General features: G+C 51.1%; 1 protein-coding gene across 3 annotated transcripts in view; it reads right to left on the minus strand.

Annotated features, from left to right (window-relative positions):
- Nucleotides 1-1,757: 1,757 nt before the first annotated feature.
- fbxo30a (F-box protein 30a) overlaps nucleotides 1,758-22,654 on the minus strand; it is a 29,539-nt gene continuing 8,642 nt past the window's right edge. For 2 of the 3 annotated variants that reach the window (XM_072498441.1, XM_072498442.1), the window contains exon 3: nucleotides 1,758-5,924. In XM_072498441.1, the coding sequence (XP_072354542.1) occupies nucleotides 5,721-5,924 (204 nt within the window). In that variant the 3' untranslated portion in view covers nucleotides 1,758-5,720. The remainder of the gene's footprint in view (nucleotides 5,925-22,654) is intronic. The other variant, XM_072498443.1, reaches the window with a different exon arrangement.

The raw sequence follows: 22,654 nt of genomic DNA on the forward strand, positions 1-22,654 counted from the left end.
GGTGCAGGTCTGGACGAGTTGGGGGTGATGTTTGGGGTGGTGCGAGGGGAGGGTTTCAGGTACATGCAGATTTTGTGAAAAAGGGCTTTCCGACTTTTCTGGTGGCACCACCCTCTTCGTTACTGGAGGGGGTGTTCTCAGTGATGGGGTTCAGTGGAGGGGGGGGGGGGGGGGTCATCTCAACGATTTGTGGGAGGATTTTGGAGGAGGATGGAGCATCTGTGGACGGGGTTAAGGCCAAGCGGAAAGAGGAATTGGGGATGGTGCTGGAGGGGGGTTTGTGGCGTGAAGTGTGGCGGAACGTGGATACGAGGCTGGGGTTGATACAGCTAAAGGCAGTACATAGAGCTCACCTGACAAAGCTGAACATGAACCGATTGTTTGAACAGTGTGGGAGGGGACCTGCCCGAAGTTTGAGACGTTTTGGAGGAAGTTCTTCAGCAACATATCGGCAGTCATAGAATTTACAGTGCAGAAGGAGGCCATTCGACCCATCGAGTCTGCACCGGCTCTTGAAAAGAGCAACCTACCCAAGGTCCACACCTCCATCCTATCCCCATAATCCAGCAACCCCGCCCAACACTATGGGCAATTTTGGACACGAAGGGCAATTTAGCATGGCCAATCCACCTAACCTGCACATCTTTGGACTGTGGGAGGAAACCGGAGCACCCGGAGGAAACCCACGCACACACGGGGAGGATGTGCAGACTCCGCACAGTGACCCAAGCCGGAATCGAACCTGGGACCCTGGAGCTGTGAAGCAATTGTGCTATCCACAATGCTACCGTGCTGCACAAGTCCTGCATGTGGACTTAGGGCCTAGTCCCCTAGTGGCCATATTCAGGAGGTCGGACTTACCGGAGTTGCAGACAGGAGCAGGGGCAGATGTTTTAGCCTTCGCCTCATTGATCGCTCGCAGGCAGGTCCTTTGGGGTGTAGGTCAGCTTCTCCGCCCTGTATGGCTGGGGGATCCAATAGAATGCTTGTATTTGGAAAAGGTGCAATTTGCTCCGAGGGGTTCCACAAGGGATGGGGGTTTTATGTATTGTATTTTGGCGAGCTGGTTGCCGCTGCTAGGGAGGAGTGGAGGGGGCATGTCTGTGGGGTTGTTTTGGGTTGGTTTTATTTTGTAAATGTTATGTATTTTATGTGTTTGTCAAAATGTTAAAATTTGAATTCAAATATATATGTTTTAAAATTATTTTAATCCTGTGTTAGTAATGAAGTTTGTTTTAATATACCATATCCCTATTTGTCTGTTGAATCACTCCTGGAGCAAGGTATCCTTTCCTCAGTCTTACAAATTAAATATTGGGCTTTCTGTCCAGTATCGTAAAACATAGAACATACAGTGCAGGAGGCCATTCGGCCCATCGAGTCTGCACCGACCCACTTAAGCCCTCGCTTCTACCCTATCCCCGTAACCCAATAACTCCTCCTAATCTTTTTTGTCACTAAGGGCAATTTAGCATGGTCAATCCACCTAACCTGCACATCTTTGGACTTGGGAGGAAACCGGAGCACCCGGAGAAAACCCAGGCAGACACGGGGAGAACATGCAGACTCCGCACAGACAGTGACCCAGCGGGGCCCTGGGACTCTGGCTCTGTGAAGCCACAGTGCTATCCACTTGGCTGCCCCATGTAGTGTATCCTGGCCACTGTCGGGGTCTGGTCTGGGATTGTAATCCCAAAAAGCGGAATATCTTCCATTCTCATGCAATCGTTCTATGGTACAAATATACAAACATAGTCTTTCAGCAGTTAATAAAAATGACAATTTTTAATTAGAATTCTTGAAGTTTAAAATGAAATCAAACATTTAGTAGAAAAGCTCGATATCGTGCATCGTTGATAAGAGCAGCGGACTGGGAGAGAGGTTCTCTCAATGCAAGCTCCTGCCGCACTAAATCTCAGAACGTAGAAAAGAGAAGTCTACTTAATACATTAGTTTAGAGACTTCTTTCAATCTTCATCTTGGTTTCAGAGAATTTAACATGACCCTTCATTGTCTTTTATTTTCATCTACTTGAAAGCAGGAATACACAGATGTTTCAGACAAGTGTGAGATTACAAAAGTACAACTAATGTAAATACATTAGATATGAGTAGGCCAGTGTAATGTTTAACTGCATGGTAACAGATGTGAATACAGTGTTATAGTGAACCAAATGTTTCCATTCCTGGAGGATAAATAAAAAGTAATGGAACCAAAATAGCATAACTACTGATAAATGAAGCAACTGCAGAAAAGGGCCAGAGATCAAATGATCTTCAATGGAAACGTGTAGTGTACTTCTGAAATTTCAGAAACAAAACATATTCACTGTGAATGGGGTGATTGAAGTAGTAATGAATGCAAAACTTCACTAACTTGTAGATAATTGTAGATATCAAAACACAAACAAATTAAAACAAACACGCACATGCACACCTTCAAATGCTGCCCTTGCTACTGTTTTTAACTCTTTCTTTTGCATAGGGATTCCTTTTGTATTATTCAACTGGCATGTACCCAGAGCCAAGAACATCCACCAGACACCCAGAGCCAAGAACACCCACCAATCAGACACCCAGAACCAAGAACACCCACCAATCAGACACCCATAACACCCACCAATCAGACACCCAGAGCCAAGAACACCCACCAATCAGACACCCAGAACCAAGAACACCCACCAATCAGGCACCCATAACACCCACCAATCAGACACCCAGAGCCAAGAACACCCACCAATCAGATACCAGGAGCCAAGAACACTAACCAATCAAACACCCAGAGCCAAGAGCACCCACCAATCAGACACCCAGAGCCAAGAACACCCACCAATCAGACACCCGGAGCCAAGAACACCCACCAATCAGACACCCGGAGCCAAGAACACCCGCCAATCAGACCGAGCCAAGAACACTCACCAATCAGACACCCGGAGCCAAGAACACCCGCCAATCAGACACCCAGAGCCAAGAACACCCACCAATCAGACACCCAGAACCAAGAACACCCACCAATCAGACACCCAGAGCCAAGAATACCCACCAATCAGACACCCAGAGCCAAGAACACCCACCAATCAGACACCCAGCACCAAGAATACCCACCAAACACCCAGAGCCAAGAACACTCACCAATCAGACACCCAGCACCAAGAATACCCACCAATCAGACACCCAGAGCCAAGAACACTCACCAATCAGACACCAGGAGCCAGGGAACACTCACCAAACGGACACCAGGAATCAAGAGCATTCACCAATCAGATACCAGGAGCCAAGTGCACTCACCAATCAGACACCCAGCGCCAGGAATACCCACCAATCAGACATCAGGAGCCAAGAACACGAACCAATCAGACACCAGGAGCCAAAAGCACTCACCAATCAGACACAGGAGCCAACAACATTCACCAGTCACACACCTAGATACAAATTCCCCCGCCAGTCAGACACCCAGAACCAAATCCCCCCACCAGTCAGACACCCAGAACCAAATCCCCCCACCAGTCAGACACCCAGAACCAAATCCCCCCACCAGTCAGACACCCAGAACCAAATCCCCCCACCAGTCAGACGGCCAGATCCAAATCCCCCCGCCAGTCAGACGGCCAGGTCCAAATCCCCCCGCCAGTCAGACGGCCAGATCCAAATCCTCCCGCCAGTCAGACGGCCAGGTCCAAATCCTCCCGCCAGTCAGACGGCCAGATCCAAATCCACGTGCCAGTCAGACAGCCAGGTCCAACGCCATCTCCGCCAGTCACACATCCAGATCCAACGCCATCTCCGCCAGTCAGACACCCATATCCAAAAACACCCACCAAGTCACACACTTGCCGTTCAGATACCCAGGGCTAAGGGTACCCACCAGTTAGACACCCAGAACTAACCGTGTCTCTTCAATGCTGGTCTCTAGGAGGTTCCAGAAACACTTCTCCACAACTTATGAGACAGATAAATGGGTTCAAACCTTTACCGAAAGAACTGCATAACCTCACCAACAGGCTAGCAACATTTTGACCAGTAATTTGCATTGGGCCTAAGCTGCTGCAAAACATCAGAAAACGGCTGAACAACATGCTGCAGATTTTTACTCTTGTACCTCGTACTACTAGCCTATTAACTAACGGGGGAGTTTCACCGACTTCTGCAGGCTTCTCAAAAGAAAATGGTAATGGTGTTCAGGCAACAGATGCTGATGTTCAATAGTTTCCCATTTCACCTCACTCTACACAAGATTCAAAAAACAAATTAAAATAAATTAAATAGTGTTATTAAAGACCAGCTCAGAGTTTTCCCATGTGCCTGCCTTAAGAAGCACAAACTATGCATGAGCCTGTAAACAGATGTTAGCACTGAGCTACACACAATTTCCTCAGAAAGCCGGATTTAGAGTGTGACATGTTAAACGGGGACACAGTTAGACTCTGATTTCTACATTTAGCAGCAGTGTCTTGTTTACAGCACAAATGAAATCCATAAACACTCAGATGTACAAAGCCTTTAAATCAGATGAATTTGCTTTCAACAACAATCCCACGCTCCTCATATCATTCCATCAGTGTTTTAAAATCGATAAAGTGCGTTGAAAAGGTGTTACCTTCGACTGGGAGTTAACATCATCATATTACAGGATCAGAGTATCAAATGCCAAGGCTGAAGGGAAAGACATTCATATCTATTTTTGGCGGTATATGGGTAAACAAAAATGCACACGATCAATCCTTTAATAAAACATTCTAACATTGGAGGTACGAACTGTATTAAAAAGTAAAACCATGTTGCTTTGGTAGTCGAGTGCTAGACCTCTAAACCGACACCTGCTTCTTACGTCTGGGGTGAATTTAGGTTCAGCAACATAAGTGGATTCATAAAGCACAGCCTTTCATTTGGCAGACCGCGAATGGCCCTCTTAGACTTGGTTTCAAAGCAAGTTGCTCATTTCCCCACTAACCATTAAACATCACAGGTAACACTCACAACGGCAGAGATAGGGAAGAGGGAGAGGGTGAGAAACAATGGTCAATAGTGATGAATAAAGCATTAACCACTTGGTGATCTCGTTAATAAAATGAGGCTGTAAAACTAAAACGCTAAGAGTGGCAACATTGTATAGTGTAAATTCACTGCACTGCAGCATTTTTGTTTTTGATGTGCATGAGGTATAGTATTGCTTTGCAGCAGCTAGCTTACTGACGTGACTTAGAGAAGGACAATCCTTATAACCTCAGAACGTGCTCGAGTTGTGATTTGGGAAGACAAGAAGCATTGAGTTGTTAATTATTCCACAAAAGTTGAACAAGTGTTTGACTGACCAAACGATGACAGAACATTGCCGTGTTTTGGTCAGGATTTAGTCATGACAATCAATATCTTCCTTGCACACGTGACATTCACTTATATGATTGTTCTGGGTGGTCGGGGATGGGGGTGTAGGAGGAAAGAAAACGCAAGACTGTTTTTTTTTTAAAAAAGGCCAGATCCATGCAAGAAAACCATATGTACAAATGGAAGACTCCAATAAGGGGAGGGTATCACCCACAAAAACGTCCATCAGTTTAGTCTTACTTTCATCAAGGCGTTTTTCATTACCTTGAACACACCAGCACAGTTACTGTACTACAAAAATAAATCTCACATCAAAGCAAAATATATCATATACAAAGTGACAGACCACATTTAAGATTAGAATGTTTTGCAGTACGTTGTCAGTGTCCAAAGAGATTAGAGAACTGGTTTCAGGACAGACCGTAACGGGCGGCCTCCTTTAGTAAGCTCCCGTGTCACGCACATGCAGGGCAATGGGACAGCCTCCCTGGTCCTCTCCACTGTGTTGTATCGACAGTCCTTCAGGTGGTCAGCCATGCTGGCAATTTCCGCAAACTTCCATTCTTTAACCGTGCCGAAGGCAGTACTGAATCGCCAGGCCTGCAAGAGAGAAATGTCACACGGATCATCAAGTGCTGTACAATTATCAGGCACTGGGGTATGCGGGGGCAACCAAAGGAGACACTCAAGACAGCAACAGGGAATGCCGCACCTTCCTTATAATTTGCTGTTGTAGTCTTTCTGTAGAGTAGCTCAGACACCATTTGTACCAATTGTCACTTTCATTACCACAGCATCAAGCTGGTCTTTAACTTAAGAATCCAAACAGAAGGATACAATCCATTTGACTGAGAATGAATTATTAGCCTGCAAGTGCAGTCAATTAGCCTGTGATCTATTAGACCATCAGAGCAATCCAGTAGTCTATGACCGATTAAGCTTCGAGCACTATATGAGTTTACAAATGCAGAGTGGAGTTTACTACAATAGAAGCCTGTTTCATTAAATACACAAAGTAAACAGGGAGCAGAGAGAGGAAATGTTATCATTAATGCCCCATGATCCTTAGACTATGTGCTCCGAACCAGGCCAGTTCCCAGACTGGCTGAGAAACTAAAATATCAGGCAAAGCAGCAGCTCTTAAAGGGTTGTTGCTCTCCCTTAAAGAGACCTTGCCAAATTAGGCCATTTCATTGTATGCCCCCATTAGACTCTTTCCATCACCTTACAGATTAAACATATCTTTGCTCTGTAACTTGCTTGAAAACAGCAATGGTGCGCAAAGGGGCAACTGGGAACTTACTGAATGATGGGATCAACAGTGTCTCGCATGAATCCGATTTAAGGATTGAAAAAGAAACAGGGGGACAAGAGAGAAGGCAACTGAATGAATTAAGTGAAATCAGGTATGGGCAGGGGAATAGAGGCGGGTAAAAAGATTGGATTTTGCAAGAAAGAGGAGTGTAAGTTTAAATTGTCCAACAATTTACTACCCTCAGGAATTATTCCCTTACTGAGCCGAGATGGTAATTGGCAGCTGTTATCAATCATTGCATTATTAACAGCTGAAGCTGGTAATTATTAGTCCTTTGTGATGAGAATGGGTAATTAATGAGCAAATCCAGCAATTTCTTCAAAAGATTGGGAGAGGCTAAAGGAGAGATAGCGTTTGTGCAAAGCAAAAGTTGTCAGAAAATGTTAATGGCATGTAACAAATACACAATAGCATTCGGAGTCTTTAATTATCCTAACATAGGCTGGAAAAAGCATAATGTGTAGGGAGTGAGGGGATCTTCTAAAGTGCACAGGAGAACTTCCAGATCAATACGGCTCCACTTTGATCAAGAAGTGAGCAGAGCCAGACCCTGTTCTTGGAAACAAAGAAGAGCAAATGGAAACGTGTTACATGTGATCATCACCTAGCTAGCTAATAGCGAACACAATAAAACTTAATTTAAAGTAATAATGAAAAAGAGACAAGAAAATATCAAAGACAAAAATACCCATCTGGACAACAGCTAATGTCAGTGATTTCGGAAGGGGCCTAACTAACACAAGTAAAGGCAACTGGAGAATTTATTAAATATTATTTATTTACGGGGTGTGGCTAGGTCACTATTTACTGCCCATTACTAATTTCTCTTGAGAAAGTGGTGGGGAGCTGCCTTCTTGAAACATTGCAGTCCATGAGGTGTTGGTCCATGCTGTTAGGGAGGGAGTGCCAGGGTGTTAACCCAGAGACAGTGAAGAATCAGCAATATATTTCCAAGTCAGGATGGCGAGGGGCTTGGAGGGTCATCTTCAGGTGGTGGCATTCCCAGGTATCTGCTACCCTTGCCCTTCTAAATGGGCCATGGATTTGGAAGGTGCTGCTTAAGGAGCCTTGGTGACTTTCTGTAGTGCATCTTGTAGATGGTGTAAACGGTTGATACGGTGTGTTTAGGTGGTGGAGGGAGTGAATGTTTGTGGAGCGAGTGAATGTTTGTGGAGCGAGTGAATGTTTGTGGAGGGAGTGAATGTTTGTGGAGGGAGTGAATGTTTGTGGAGGGAGTGAATGTTTGTGGAGGGAGTGAATGTTTGTGGAGGGAGTGAATGTCTGTGGAGGGAGTGAATGTCTGTGGAAGGAGTGAATGTCTGTGGAAGTGGTGTCAGTCAAGTGGGCTGTTTTGTCCTGGATGGTGCTAACTTCTCGAGTGTTAAAAGCAGTAAGACACAATAAAGGGCATCAGGGAAGAGACAGCTCGGGTTCAAACTATACAAATTCCTTCAAAGGAAAAAGGTAAAGCATCCAAAACTGTCATAATTGGCCAAGAAAACAGAAGTTAAAATAAAACACAACAGTGCAGCTTATGAGCTTAAATGGTAAAAAATTGCAGCATGCTGTTGTGCAAAGGGACATGGGTGTCCTTGTGCATGAATCGCAAAAAACTTGGTTTGCAGGTGCAGCAGTAATTAAGAATGCAAATGGAATCTTGTCCTTCATTGCTAAAGGGATGTAGTTTAAAAGCCAGGGAGGTTATGTTGCAGCTGTATAGGGTGCTGGTGCGGCCACACCTGGAGTACTGTGTACAGTTTTGGTCTCCTTACTTGAGAAAGGATGTACTGGCACTGGTGGGGAGATTCATTCGGTTGATTCCGGAGTTGAGAGGATTGGCTTATGAGGAGAGACTGAGTAGACTGGGACTGTATTCATTGGAATTTAGAAGAATGAGAGAGGAATCTTATAGAAAAATATAAAATTACAAAGGGAATAGATAAGATAGAAGCAGGGAGGTTGTATCCACTGGCGGGTGAAATTAGAACTAGGGGACGTAGATTTAGGAATGAGTTCAGGAGGAACCTCTTTACCCAAAGGGTCGTGAATCTGTGGAATTCACTGCCCAGTGAAGCAGTTGAAGCTACCTCGTTGAATGTTTGTAAGGCAAAGATAGGTAGATTTTTGAACAGTAAAGAAATTGAGGGTTATGGTGTTCGGGTGGGAAAGTGGAGCTGAGTCCACAAAAAGATCAGCCATGAGGTATGCGGAGACCCCAGAGGCAGGGCTTTTAAGGGAACGGCAGAGGCTGTAGACGGAGTTCGACTTGTTAACCACAGGGAGGGCGGTGGAGCAGCTAAGAAAGGCAAGGAGGGCAATCTATGAGTATGGAGAGAAGGCCAGCAGAATGCTTCACATTCTGAAGCATTGATAAAGCAATGATAAAATATTAAAACATGCTGCTGTGCAGAGACCTGGGTGTGCTAGTGCATGAGTCGCAAAAAGTTGGTTTTCAGATGCAACAGGTGATTAAGAAGGCAAATGGAATTTTGTCCTTCATTGCTAGAGGGATGGAGTTTAAGACTAGGGAGGTTATGCTGCAATTGTATAAGGTGTTAGTGAGGCCACACCTGGAGTATTGTGTTCAGTTTTGGTCTCCTTACTTGAGAAAGGACGTACTGGTACTGGAGGGTGTGCAGAGGAGATTCACTAGGTTAATCCCTGGGCTGAAGGGGTTGGATTACGAGGAGAGGTTGAGTAGACTGGGACTGTACTCGTTGGAATTTAGAAGGATGAGGGGGGATCTTATAGAAACATATAAGATTATGAAGGGAATAGATAGGATAGATGCGGGCAGGTTGTTTCCACTGGCGGGTGAAAGCTGAACTAGGGGGCATAGCCTCAAAATAAGGGGAAATAGATTTAGGACTGAGTTTAGGAGGAACTTCGTCACCCGAAGGGTTGTGAATCTATGGAATTCCTTGCCCAGTGAAGCAATAGAGGCTCCCTCATTAAATGTTTTTAAGATAAAGATAGATAGTTTTTTGAAGAATAAAGGGATTAAGGGTTATGGTGTTCAGGCCGGAAAGTGGAGCTGAGTCCACAAAAGATCAGCCATGATCTCATTGAATGGTGGAGCAGGCTCGAGGGGCCAGATGGCCTACTCCTGCTCCTAGTTCTTATGCTTGCACAGCAGCTTAGAAAGAGGGAGGCAGCCAGGGAGATAGGGAAAGTAAATGATGGAGATGGGAACCTGGTTGGAGATTCAGCAGGGGTGAATAAGGCATTTAGGGATTTGTACAGTAGGCTGTATAGGTCGCAACCCCCTACGGGGCCAGAGGGGATGAGGCACTTCTTTGGGGGGGTTGGGGGTCTGAACTTCCCAAAGGTGGACAGGGAGCTGGTAGAAGGACTCGGGGCCCCGATCGGGTTGGAAGAGATAATGGAGGGTCTGAAGCCATGCAGGCGGGTAAAGCCCCGGGGCCAGACGGGTACCCAGTGGAGTTTTATAAAAAGTTCTCTGGGATATTGGGGCCAGTGTTGATGAGGATGTTCAATGAGGCAAGGGAGAGAGGGGTGCTGCCCCCGACAATGTCACAGGCCCCGATTTCACTGATCCTGAAGCGGGACAAGAACCTGGAGCTGTGTGGGTCTTACAGACCGATCTCCCTGTTGAACGTAGACGCCAAACCGCTGGCCAAAATTTTGTCCTCCAGGATTGAGGATTGTGTTCCGGACGTTATTGGGGAGGACCAGACGGGGTTTGTTAAGGGTAGGCAGTTGGTGGCCGATGGAAGAAGGTTGTTAAATGTGATCATGATGCCCCCGGAAGGTAGGGAGGTGGAGGTAGTGATCGCAATAGATGCAGAAAAGGCTTTTGATCAGGTAGAATGGGATTATCTGTGGGAGGTACGGGGATGGTCGGATTTGGGCGGGGCTTTATTGACTGGGTCAGGTTGCTGTATCAGGCTCCTGTGGCAAGTGTATGAACGAATAGGACAACATCGGGCTATTTTAGACTGCACCGGGGGACTAGACAAGGATGCCCCCTCGCCCCACTGTTGTTCGCGCTAGCTATAGAGCCATTGGCAATGGCTCTGAGAACCTCATGAGGATTCTAGGGGAATTTGGCCGGTTCTTGGGGTATAAGCTAAATATAGGGAAAAGTGAGATGTTTGCGGTCCAGCAGAGGGGAGCTGCCGTTTAGATTAGTCAACGCGTTGAGTCGAGTCAACGCGTCCGCAACATGCACCAGGCTCAGCCTGATACAATTTAAGGTCGTTCACCGGGCTCACATGACAGTGGCCCAGATGAACAGATTCTTTGGGGTGGGACAGGTGTGCAGAATGTGAGGGAGGACCAGCGAACCATGTCCACATGTTCTGGGCATGTCCGAAGCTGAGGGGATTATGGCAGGGGTTTGCAGATGTCATGTCCACGGTGTTAAAAACAAGGGTGGCGCTGAGTCCAGAGGTGGCGATTTTCGGCGTGTCGGAAGACCTGGGAATCCAGGAAGAGAAAGAGGCAGGCGTTCTGGCCTTTGCTTCCCTGGTAGCCCGGAGACGGATACTATTAGCTTGGAGGGACTCAAAGCCCCCAAAGTCGCAGAACTGGCTATCGGACATGGCTAGCTTTCTCCGTTTGGAGAAAATCAAGTTCGCCTTGAGAGGGTCACTGTCAGGGTTCGCCCGGAGGTGGCAACCGTTCGTCAACTTCTTCACAGAAAATTAATCGTCAGCAGAAGGGGGGGGTTAGTTTAGCTTAGAGTAGGGGGTTAATAAAGGTGGGACCTGTAAGGGAGGGAGACGGCTTTTGCACTATGTTTATAGTTTCATGTATATTGTTTATTGTGTTGTTGCTATAATACCAAAAAATACCTCAATAAAACGTTTATTAAAAAAAAAATCAGCCATGATCGTATTGAATGGCGGAGCAGGTTTGAGGAGTCAGGTGGCCTACTCCTGCTCCTAGTTCTTATGTTATGAGAAATGTCAGGAACACCATTCAGTTAATAACTCGGAAGATTATTGAAAAGCGCAGAAAAGAGCAGACAAGCAGAGGTTCTGCGAAAAGTTTAGCAGGCAACATTAAACTGAATCCTAAAATATTTTAGAAACATCAAAGTTGCAAACAGTTAGCTCAGGAATAGCTTGGGTCATGAATCTGCAGAGGGCATAGCTAAAGTATTAGACAAGCACTTTGCATCTGTCTTCACAAAGGGTGCAAATGTCTGAAGTTTACACTATTAGAGTCAAATTACAGATCAGAGAAGTTACAGTGCAGAAGAAGGCCATTTGGCCCACCAAGTCTGCACTAGCCCTTGGAAAGAGTACCCCACCTAAGCCCACACCTCCACCCTATCCCCACACATCCACCCTATCACTGTTACCCCATTTAATCATTTTTTTTGGACACCAAGGGTAATTTATCATGGCCAAACCATCTAACCTGCACATCTTTGGACAGTGGGAGGAAACCGGAGCACCCGGAGGAAACCCACGCAGACACGGGGAGAACGTGCAGACTCCGCACAGACAATGACCCAAGCTGGGAATCGAATCTGGGACTCTAGAGCTGTGAAGCAACTGTGCTAACCACTGAGCTACCATGCTGCTTTAGATGTACTAACAGATTAAACAATATTGAAAATATGTTGGTAACCTGGTCAAGATGGAATGATTCTGAAGCTGCTCAAAAGAAGCAAAGATTGAAATAGCAGAGGCACTGGTCACAATCTTTCAATCTCCACTGAATACAGAAGTATAAGAGGACTGGAGAGTTGACAGCATTACACCACTATTCAAGAGGGGAGGAATAAACCAGGAAATTACAGGCGATTCAGCCTAATATTGATGACAAGGAAAATACTGGAAACTATTTCAGCAATAAAACACGGTTTAATCAAGAACAGTCAGCAAGGATTTGTTCAAGGCACTTGATTAAATTCTTTGTTAACAGAGAAGGTTAATAACATTAACACAGTAGATATTGGAAGGCCTTCAACAAATGCCAAACAAGAGGTCTATTAAGAGGGAAGCATATTGAATTAAGGAGAAAATGACAGGAAGCATAAGGTACTGGCAGATGCGTGGTTTTCCAATGGGAGGTGGTTTACAGATGGTTTACTGGTGGTTCCCCAGGGATCTCTTTTGGGTCAATTATTCCATTTTAAAATTTTTATTCAAAACCTAGACTCAGGAGTGAGGAGCATGATAAAGAACACAGATGATTCAAAACTTGGCATATAATTGTGTTGAGGACAGATGTAGACTTCAAGCTGACAGACAGGGTGATTATATGGGTGGAAGTATAGCAGATGGAGTTCAGTGCAGACAAGTGTGAAGTGACATACTTTGGAAGGACCAACATGGAAAGGCAGTATAATTTTTTTAATGTGTAGATGAGCAGACAGACCTTGATGTCCATCTACATAAACCATTAACGGTGACAGGGCAAGTTGAGAAAGTGGTTAAAACAGCGTTTTCTTGGGTTTATAAATGAGGAATGGAATATAAAAGTGTCATGCCAAAATGTTTCTAAATCTCTGGTCTGGCCTCAGTTGCAGTAGAATGGGCAAGACTGGGTACCACAGGCTGAAGGAAGGGTACAGGAGGGTTTACCAGGATGTTACCAGGGATGAAGGACTTCAGTTACAAAGAGAAGTTGAATAGCTCAAGACTGTTCTTGGAACAGCAACGGTTATGATGCAATCTCATGGAGGTTTGAGATGAGGAGAGGTTTCGAGAGAAGGAAAATGACTCCCTCTGAGTGATGGGCCAAAAAAGAAAGGTTCTAGATAAGATGGGGCGAGGAGGATAGATCTTTTCCAGTCAGCGTTGGCAGGATTCACAACTCTACCTGAAAAGGTGTTGAAGCGGATTCCAAAATATAATTTTAGGAACACACAGGGCTCAAAATACATTTTTTCCACAGGCTACATTTTGATTTTCAGATGCTCCTTTTTCATTCTTACGAACTCCTTTATTAAGTGACGCAGTCACGCACAAAAATTATGTACATACAACATATTGGTGTTGCTTTGGTTATTAAACAGTTTCCTTCTTTAGATTAAAAAGCACAAATACCAAAGATCTTTTAACTTGAGATCTGTATATGTTTTTGTTAATTTATTATGGGCGGGACGGTAGCATAGTAGTTAGCACTTGTTCCTTCACAGCACCAGGGACCCGGGTTCGATTCCCGGCTTGGGTCACTGTCTGTGGGGAACCTGCACGTTCTCCCCATGTCTGCGTGGGTTTCCTCCAGGTGCTCCGGTTTCCTCCCACAAATCCCGAAAGATGTGCTGACGACACCACCCGCCCCCCGCACGCGCACAACCCCCCACCCGCACGCGCACGACAACACCACGCACGCGCATGACACCCCCCCCAAACACACGCGCACGACCCCCCACCACACACGCGCACAAAACTCCTCCACAGCACACAAACCCCCCGCAACACACACACAAAACCCCTCCGCAACACACACACAAAACCCCTCCACAACACACACACAAAACCCCTCCACAACACACACACAAAACCCCTCCACAACACACACAAAGCCCCTCCACACACACACACAAAGCCCCTCCACACACACACACAAAACCCCTCCACACACACACACAAAACCCCTCCACACACACACACAAAACCCCTCCACACACACACAAAACCCCTCCGCAACACACACAAAACCCCTCCACACACACACAAAACCCCTCCACACACACACAAAACCCCTCCACACACACACAAAACCCCTCCACACACACAAAACCCCTCCACACACACACACAAAACCCCTCCACACACACACACAAAACCCCTCCACACACACACACAAAACCCCTCCACACACACACACAAAACCCCTCCACACACACACACAACCCCTCCCCACACACACACAACCCCTCCCCACACACACACAACCCCTCCCCACACACACACAACCCCTCCCCACACACACACAACCCCTCCCCACACACACACAACCCCTCCCCACACACACACAACCCCTCCCCACACACACACAACCCCTCCCCACACACACACAACCCCTCCCCACACACACACAACCCCTCCCCACACACACACAACCCCTCCCCACACACACACAACCCCTCCCGTACACACACACAACCCCTCCCCGCACACACACACAACCCCTCCCCGCACACACACAACCCCTCCCCGCACACACACAACCCCTCCCTCCACACACACAACCCCTCCCCACACACACACAACCCCTCCCCCCACACACACAACCCCTCCCCCCACACACACAACCCCTCCCCCCACACACACAACCCCTCCCCCCACACACACAACCCCTCCCCCCACACACACAACCCCTCCCCCCACACACACAACCCCTCCCCCCACACACATAACCCCTCCCCGCACACACACAAAACCCCTCCACACACACACACAAAACCCCTCCACAACACACACACACAAACACCTCCACACACACACAACTCTCCACACACACACCTCTCCACACACACACAAACCCCTCCACACACACACCCCTTCCCACACACACAAAACTATCCACACACACACAAAACCCCTCCCAACACACACACACACCCCTCCCCACACACACACACACACAACCCCTCCCCACACACACACAACCCCTCCCCACACACACACAACCCCTCCCCACACACACACAACCCCTCCCCACACACACACAACCCCTCCCCACACACACACAACCCCTCCCCACACACACACAACCCCTCCCCACACACACACAACCCCTCCCCACACACACACAACCCCTCCCCACACACACACACACACAACCCCTCCCCACACACACACACAACCCCTCCCCACACACACACAACCCCTCCCCCCACACACACAACCCCTCCCCCCACACACACAACCCCTCCCCCCACACACACAACCCCTCCCCGCACACACACAAAACCCCTCCACACACACACACAAAACCCCTCCACAACACACAAAACCCCTCCACAACACACACACACAAACACCTCCACACACACACACCTCTCCACACACACACCTCTCCACACACACACACCTCTCCACACACACACACCTCTCCACACACACACAAACCCCTCCACACACACACCCCTTCCCACACACACAAAACTATCCACACACACACAAAACACCTCCCCACACACACACACACAACCCCTCCCTACACACACACAAACTCCTCCCCACACACACACAACCCCTCCCCACACACACACAACCCCTCCCCACACACACACAACCCCTCCCCACACACACACAACCCCTCCCCACACACACACAGCCCCCTCCCCACACACACACAGCCCCTCCCCACACACACACAGCCCCTCCCCACACACACACAACCCCTCCCCACACACACACAACCCCTCCCCACACACACACAACCCCTCCCCACACACACACAACCCCTCCCCACACACACACAACCCCTCCCCACACACACACAACCCCTCCCCACACACACACAACCCCTCCCCACACACACACAACTCCTCCCCACACACACACACACAACCCCTCCCCACACACACACACAACCCCTCCCCACACACACACAACCCCTCCCCACACACACACAACCCCTCCCCACACACACACAACCCCTCCCCACACACACAACCCCTCCCCACACACACACAACCCCTCCCCACACACACACAACCCCTCCCCACACACACACAACCCCTCCCCACACACACACAACCCCTCCCCACACACACACAACCCCTCCCCACACACACACAACCCCTCCCCACACACACACAACCCCTCCCCACACACACACAACCCCTCCCCACACACACACAACCCCTCCCCACACACACACAACCCCTCCCCACACACACACAACCCCTCCCCACACACACAACCCCTCCCCACACACACACAACCCCTCCCCACACACACACAACCCCTCCCCACACACACACACAACCCCTCCCCACACACACACACAACCCCTCCCCACACACACACACAACCCCTCCCCACACACACACACAACCCCTCCCCACACACACACAACCCCTCCCCACACACACACACAACCCCTCCCCACACACACACACAACCCCTCCCCACACACACACACACAACCCCACCCCACACACACACACAACCCCACCCCACACACACACACAACCCCTCCCCACACACACACACAACCCCTCCCCACACACACACACAACCCCTCCCCACACACACACACAACCCCTCCCCCACACACACACACAACCCCTCCCCACACACACACACAACCCCTCCCCACACACACACACCACCCCTCCCCACACACACACACCACCGCTCCCCACACACACACCACCGCTCCCCACACACACACCACCCCTCCCCACACACACACCACCCCTCCCCACACACACACCACCCCTCCCCACACACACACCACCCCTCCCCACACACACACCACCCCTCCCCACACACACACCACCCCTCCCCCCACACACACCACCCCTCCCCCCACACACACCACCCCTCCCCCCACACACACCACCCCTCCCCCCACACACACCACCCCTCCCCCCACACACACCACCCCTCCCCCCACACACACCACCCCTCCCCCCACACACACCACCCCTCCCCCCACACACACAACCCCTCCCCGCACACACACACAACCCCTCCCCGCACACACACACAACCCCTCCCCGCACACACACACAACCCCGCCCCGCACACACACAACCCCTCCCTCCACACACACAACCCCTCCCCACACACACACAACCCCTCCCCCCACACACACAACCCCTCCCCCCACACACACAACCCCTCCCCCCACACACACCCCTCCCCCCACACACACAACCCCTCCCCCCACACACACAACCCCTCCCCCCACACACACAACCCCTCCCCCCACACACACAACCCCTCCCCCCACACACACAACCCCTCCCCGCACACACACAAAACCCCTCCACACACACACAAAACCCCTCCACAACACACAAAACCCCTCCACAACACACACACACAAACACCTCCACACACACACACCTCTCCACACACACACCTCTCCACACACACACAAACCCCTCCACACACACACCCCTTCCCACACACAAAACTATCCACACACACACAAAACCCCTCCCCACACACACACAACCCCTCCCCACACACACACAACCCCTCCCCACACACACACAACCCCTCCCCACACACACACAACCCCTCCCCACACACACACAACCCCTCCCCACACACACACAACTCCTCCCCACACACACACAACCCCTCCCCACACACACACAACCCCTCCCCACACACACACAACCCCTCCCCACACTCACACAACCCCTCCCCCCACACACACAACCCCTCCCCCCACACACACAACCCCTCCCCACACACACACAACCCCTCCCCACACACACACAACCCCTCCCCACACACACACACACACAACCCCTCCCCACACACACAACCCCTCCCCACACACACAACCCCTCCCCACACACACACACACAACCCCTCCCCACACACACACAACCCCTCCCCACACACACACAACCCCTCCCCACACACACAACCCCTCCCCACACACACACAACCCCTCCCCCCACACACACAACCCCTCCCCCCACACACACAACCCCTCCCCCCACACACACAACCCCTCCACACACACACAAAACCCCTCCGCAACACACACAAAACCCCTCCACACACACACAAAACCCCTCCACACACACACAAAACCCCTCCACACACACACAACCCCTCCACACACACACACAAAACCCCTCCACACACACACACAAAACCCCTCCACACACACACACAAAACCCCTCCACACACACACACAAAACCCCTCCACACACACACACAAAACCCCTCCACACACACACACAACCCCTCCCCACACACACACAACCCCTCCCCACACACACACAACCCCTCCCCACACACACACAACCCCTCCCCACACACACACAACCCCTCCCCACACACACACAACCCCTCCCCACACACACACAACCCCTCCCCACACACACACAACCCCTCCCCACACACACACAACCCCTCCCCGCACACACACAACCCCTCCCCGCACACACACAACCCCTCCCGTACACACACACAACCCCTCCCCGCACACACACACAACCCCTCCCCGCACACACACACAACCCCTCCCCGCACACACACAACCCCTCCCTCCACACACACAACCCCTCCCCACACACACACAACCCCTCCCCCCACACACACAACCCCTCCCCCCACACACACAACCCCTCCCCCCACACACACAACCCCTCCCCCCACACACACAACCCCTCCCCCCACACACACAACCCCTCCCCCCACACACACAACCCCTCCCCCCACACACACAACCCCTCCCCCCACACACACAACCCCTCCCCCCACACACATAACCCCTCCCCGCACACACACAAAACCCCTCCACACACACACACAAAACCCCTCCACAACACACACACACAAACACCTCCACACACACACAACTCTCCACACACACACCTCTCCACACACACACAAACCCCTTCCCACACACACAAAACTATCCACACACACACAAAACCCCTCCCAACACACACACACACCCCTCCCCACACACACACACACAACCCCTCCCCACACACACACAACCCCTCCCCACACACACACAACCCCTCCCCACACACACACAACCCCTCCCCACACACACACAACCCCTCCCCACACACACACAACCCCTCCCCACACACACAACCCCTCCCCACACACACACACACACAACCCCTCCCCACACACACACACACACAACCCCTCCCCACACACACACACACACAACCCCTCCCCACACACACACACACACAACCCCTCCCCACACACACACAACCCCTCCCCCCACACACACAACCCCTCCCCCCACACACACAACCCCTCCCCCCACACACATAACCCCTCCCCACACACACACAACCCCTCCCCACACACACACAACCCCTCCCCACACACACACAACCCCTCCCCACACACACACAACCCCTCCCCACACACACACAACCCCTCCCCACACACACACAACCCCTCCCCACACACACACAACCCCTCCCCACACACACACAACCCCTCCCCACACACACAACCCCTCCCCACACACACAACCCCTCCCCACACAAACACAACCCCTCCCCACACACACACAACCCCTCCCCACACACACACAACCCCTCCCCACACACACACACAACCCCTCCCCACACACACACACAATCCCTCCCCACACACACACACAACCCCTCCCCACACACACACACCACCGCTCCCCACACACACACCACCGCTCCCCACACACACCACCCCTCCCCACACACACACCACCCCTCCCCACACACACACCACCCCTCCCCACACACACACCACCCCTCCCCACACACACACCACCCCTCCCCACACACACACCACCCCTCCCTACACACACCACCCCTCCCCACACACACACCACCCCTCCCCCCACACACACCACCCCTCCCCCCACACACACCACCCCTCCCCCCACACACACCACCCCTCCCCCCACACACACCACCCCTCCCCCCACACACACCACCCCTCCCCCCACACACACCACCCCTCCCCCCACACACACCACCCCTCCCCCCACACACACAACCCCTCCCCGCACACACACACAACCCCTCCCCGCACACACACACAACCCCTCCCCGCACACACACACAACCCCTCCCCGCACACACACAACCCCTCCCTCCACACACACAACCCCTCCCCACACACACACAACCCCTCCCCCCACACACACAACCCCTCCCCCCACACACACAACCCCTCCCCCCACACACACAACCCCTCCCCCCACACACACAACCCCTCCCCCCACACACACCCCTCCCCCCACACACACAACCCCTCCCCCCACACACACAACCCCTCCCCCCACACACACAACCCCTCCCCCCACACACACAACCCCTCCAGCCACACACACAACCCCTCCCCGCACACACACAAAACCCCTCCACACACACACAAAACCCCTCCACAACACACAAAACCCCTCCACAACACACACACACAAACACCTCCACACACACACACCTCTCCACACACACACCTCTCCACACACACACAAACCCCTCCACACACACACCCCTTCCCACACACAAAACTATCCACACACACACAAAACCCCTCCCCACACACACACACACACAACCCCTCCCCACACACACACAACCCCTCCCCACACACACACAACCCCTCCCCACACACACACAACCCCTCCCCACACACACACAACCCCTCCCCACACACACACAACCCCTCCCCACACACACACAACCCCTCCCCACACACACACAACCCCTCCCCCCACACACACAACCCCTCCCCCCACACACACAACCCCTCCCCCCACACACACAACCCCTCCCCACACACACACAACCCCTCCCCACACACACACACACACAACCCCTCCCCACACACACAACCCCTCCCCACACACACAACCCCTCCCCACACACACACACACAACCCCTCCCCACACACACACACAACCCCTCCCCACACACACACAACCCCTCCCCACACACACACAACCCCTCCCCACACACACACAACCCCTCCCCACACACACACAACCCCTCCCCACACACACACACAACCCCTCCCCACACACACACACCACCCCTCCCCACACACACACACCACCCCTCCCCCCACACACACACCACAGCTCCCCCCACACACACACCACCCCTCCCCCCACACACACACCACCCCTCCCCCCACACACACACCACCCCTCCCCCCACACACACCACCCCTCCCCCCACACACATAACCCCTCCCCCACACACATAACCCCTCCCCGCACACACATAACCCCTCCCCGCACACACACAACCCCTCCCCGCACACACACAACCCCTCCCCGCACACACACACAACCCCTCCCCCCTCCCCCCCACACACACACACACAAAACCCCTCCACACACACACAAAACCCCCTCCACACACACACAAAACCCCTCCACACACACACAAAACCCCTCCACACACACACAAAACCCCTCCACACACACACAAAACCCCTCCACACACACACAAAACCCCTCCACACACACACAAAACCCCTCCACACACACACAAAACCCCTCCACACACACACAAAACCCCTCCACACACACACAAAACCCCTCCACACACACACAAAACCCCTCCACACACACACAAAACCCCTCCACACACACACAAAACCCCTCCACACACACACAAAACCCCTCCACACACACACACAAAACCCCTCCACACACACACAAAACCCCTCCACACACACACAAAACCCCTCCACACACACACAAAACCCCTCCACACACACACAAAACCCCTCCACACACACACAAAGCCCCTCCACACACACACAAAGCCCCTCCACACACACACAAAACCCCTCCACACACACACAAAACCCCTCCACACACACACAAAACCCCTCCACACACACACAAAACCCCTCCACACACACACAAAACCCCTCCACAGACACACACAAAACCCCTCCACAGACACACACAAAACCCCTCCACAGACACACACAAAACCCCTCCACAGACACACACAAAACCCCTCCACAGACACACACAAAACCCCTCCACAGACACACACAAAACCCCTCCACAGACACACACAAAACCCCTCCACAGACACACACAAAACCCCTCCAGACACACACAAAACCCCTCCACACACACACAAAACCCCTCCACAGACACACACAAAACCCCTCCACAGACACACACAAAACCCCTCCACAGACAGACACAAAACCCCTCCACAGACAGACACAAAACCCCTCCACACACACAAAACCCCTCCACACACACAAACCCACCCCCCCCCCCATTCAAATGTATCTTTGACATTCCATTTTCACTGTCTATAAATACTTTGAGTTAATGATGCCACTCCATGTCTGTCTGTTCCCTCTCTTTGTAAAACTGTTTTGAAAATGTTGA

The sequence above is a fragment of the Scyliorhinus torazame genome, chromosome 4 (assembly GCF_047496885.1).
Source record: "Scyliorhinus torazame isolate Kashiwa2021f chromosome 4, sScyTor2.1, whole genome shotgun sequence".
Classification (NCBI taxonomy): domain Eukaryota; kingdom Metazoa; phylum Chordata; class Chondrichthyes; order Carcharhiniformes; family Scyliorhinidae; genus Scyliorhinus; species Scyliorhinus torazame.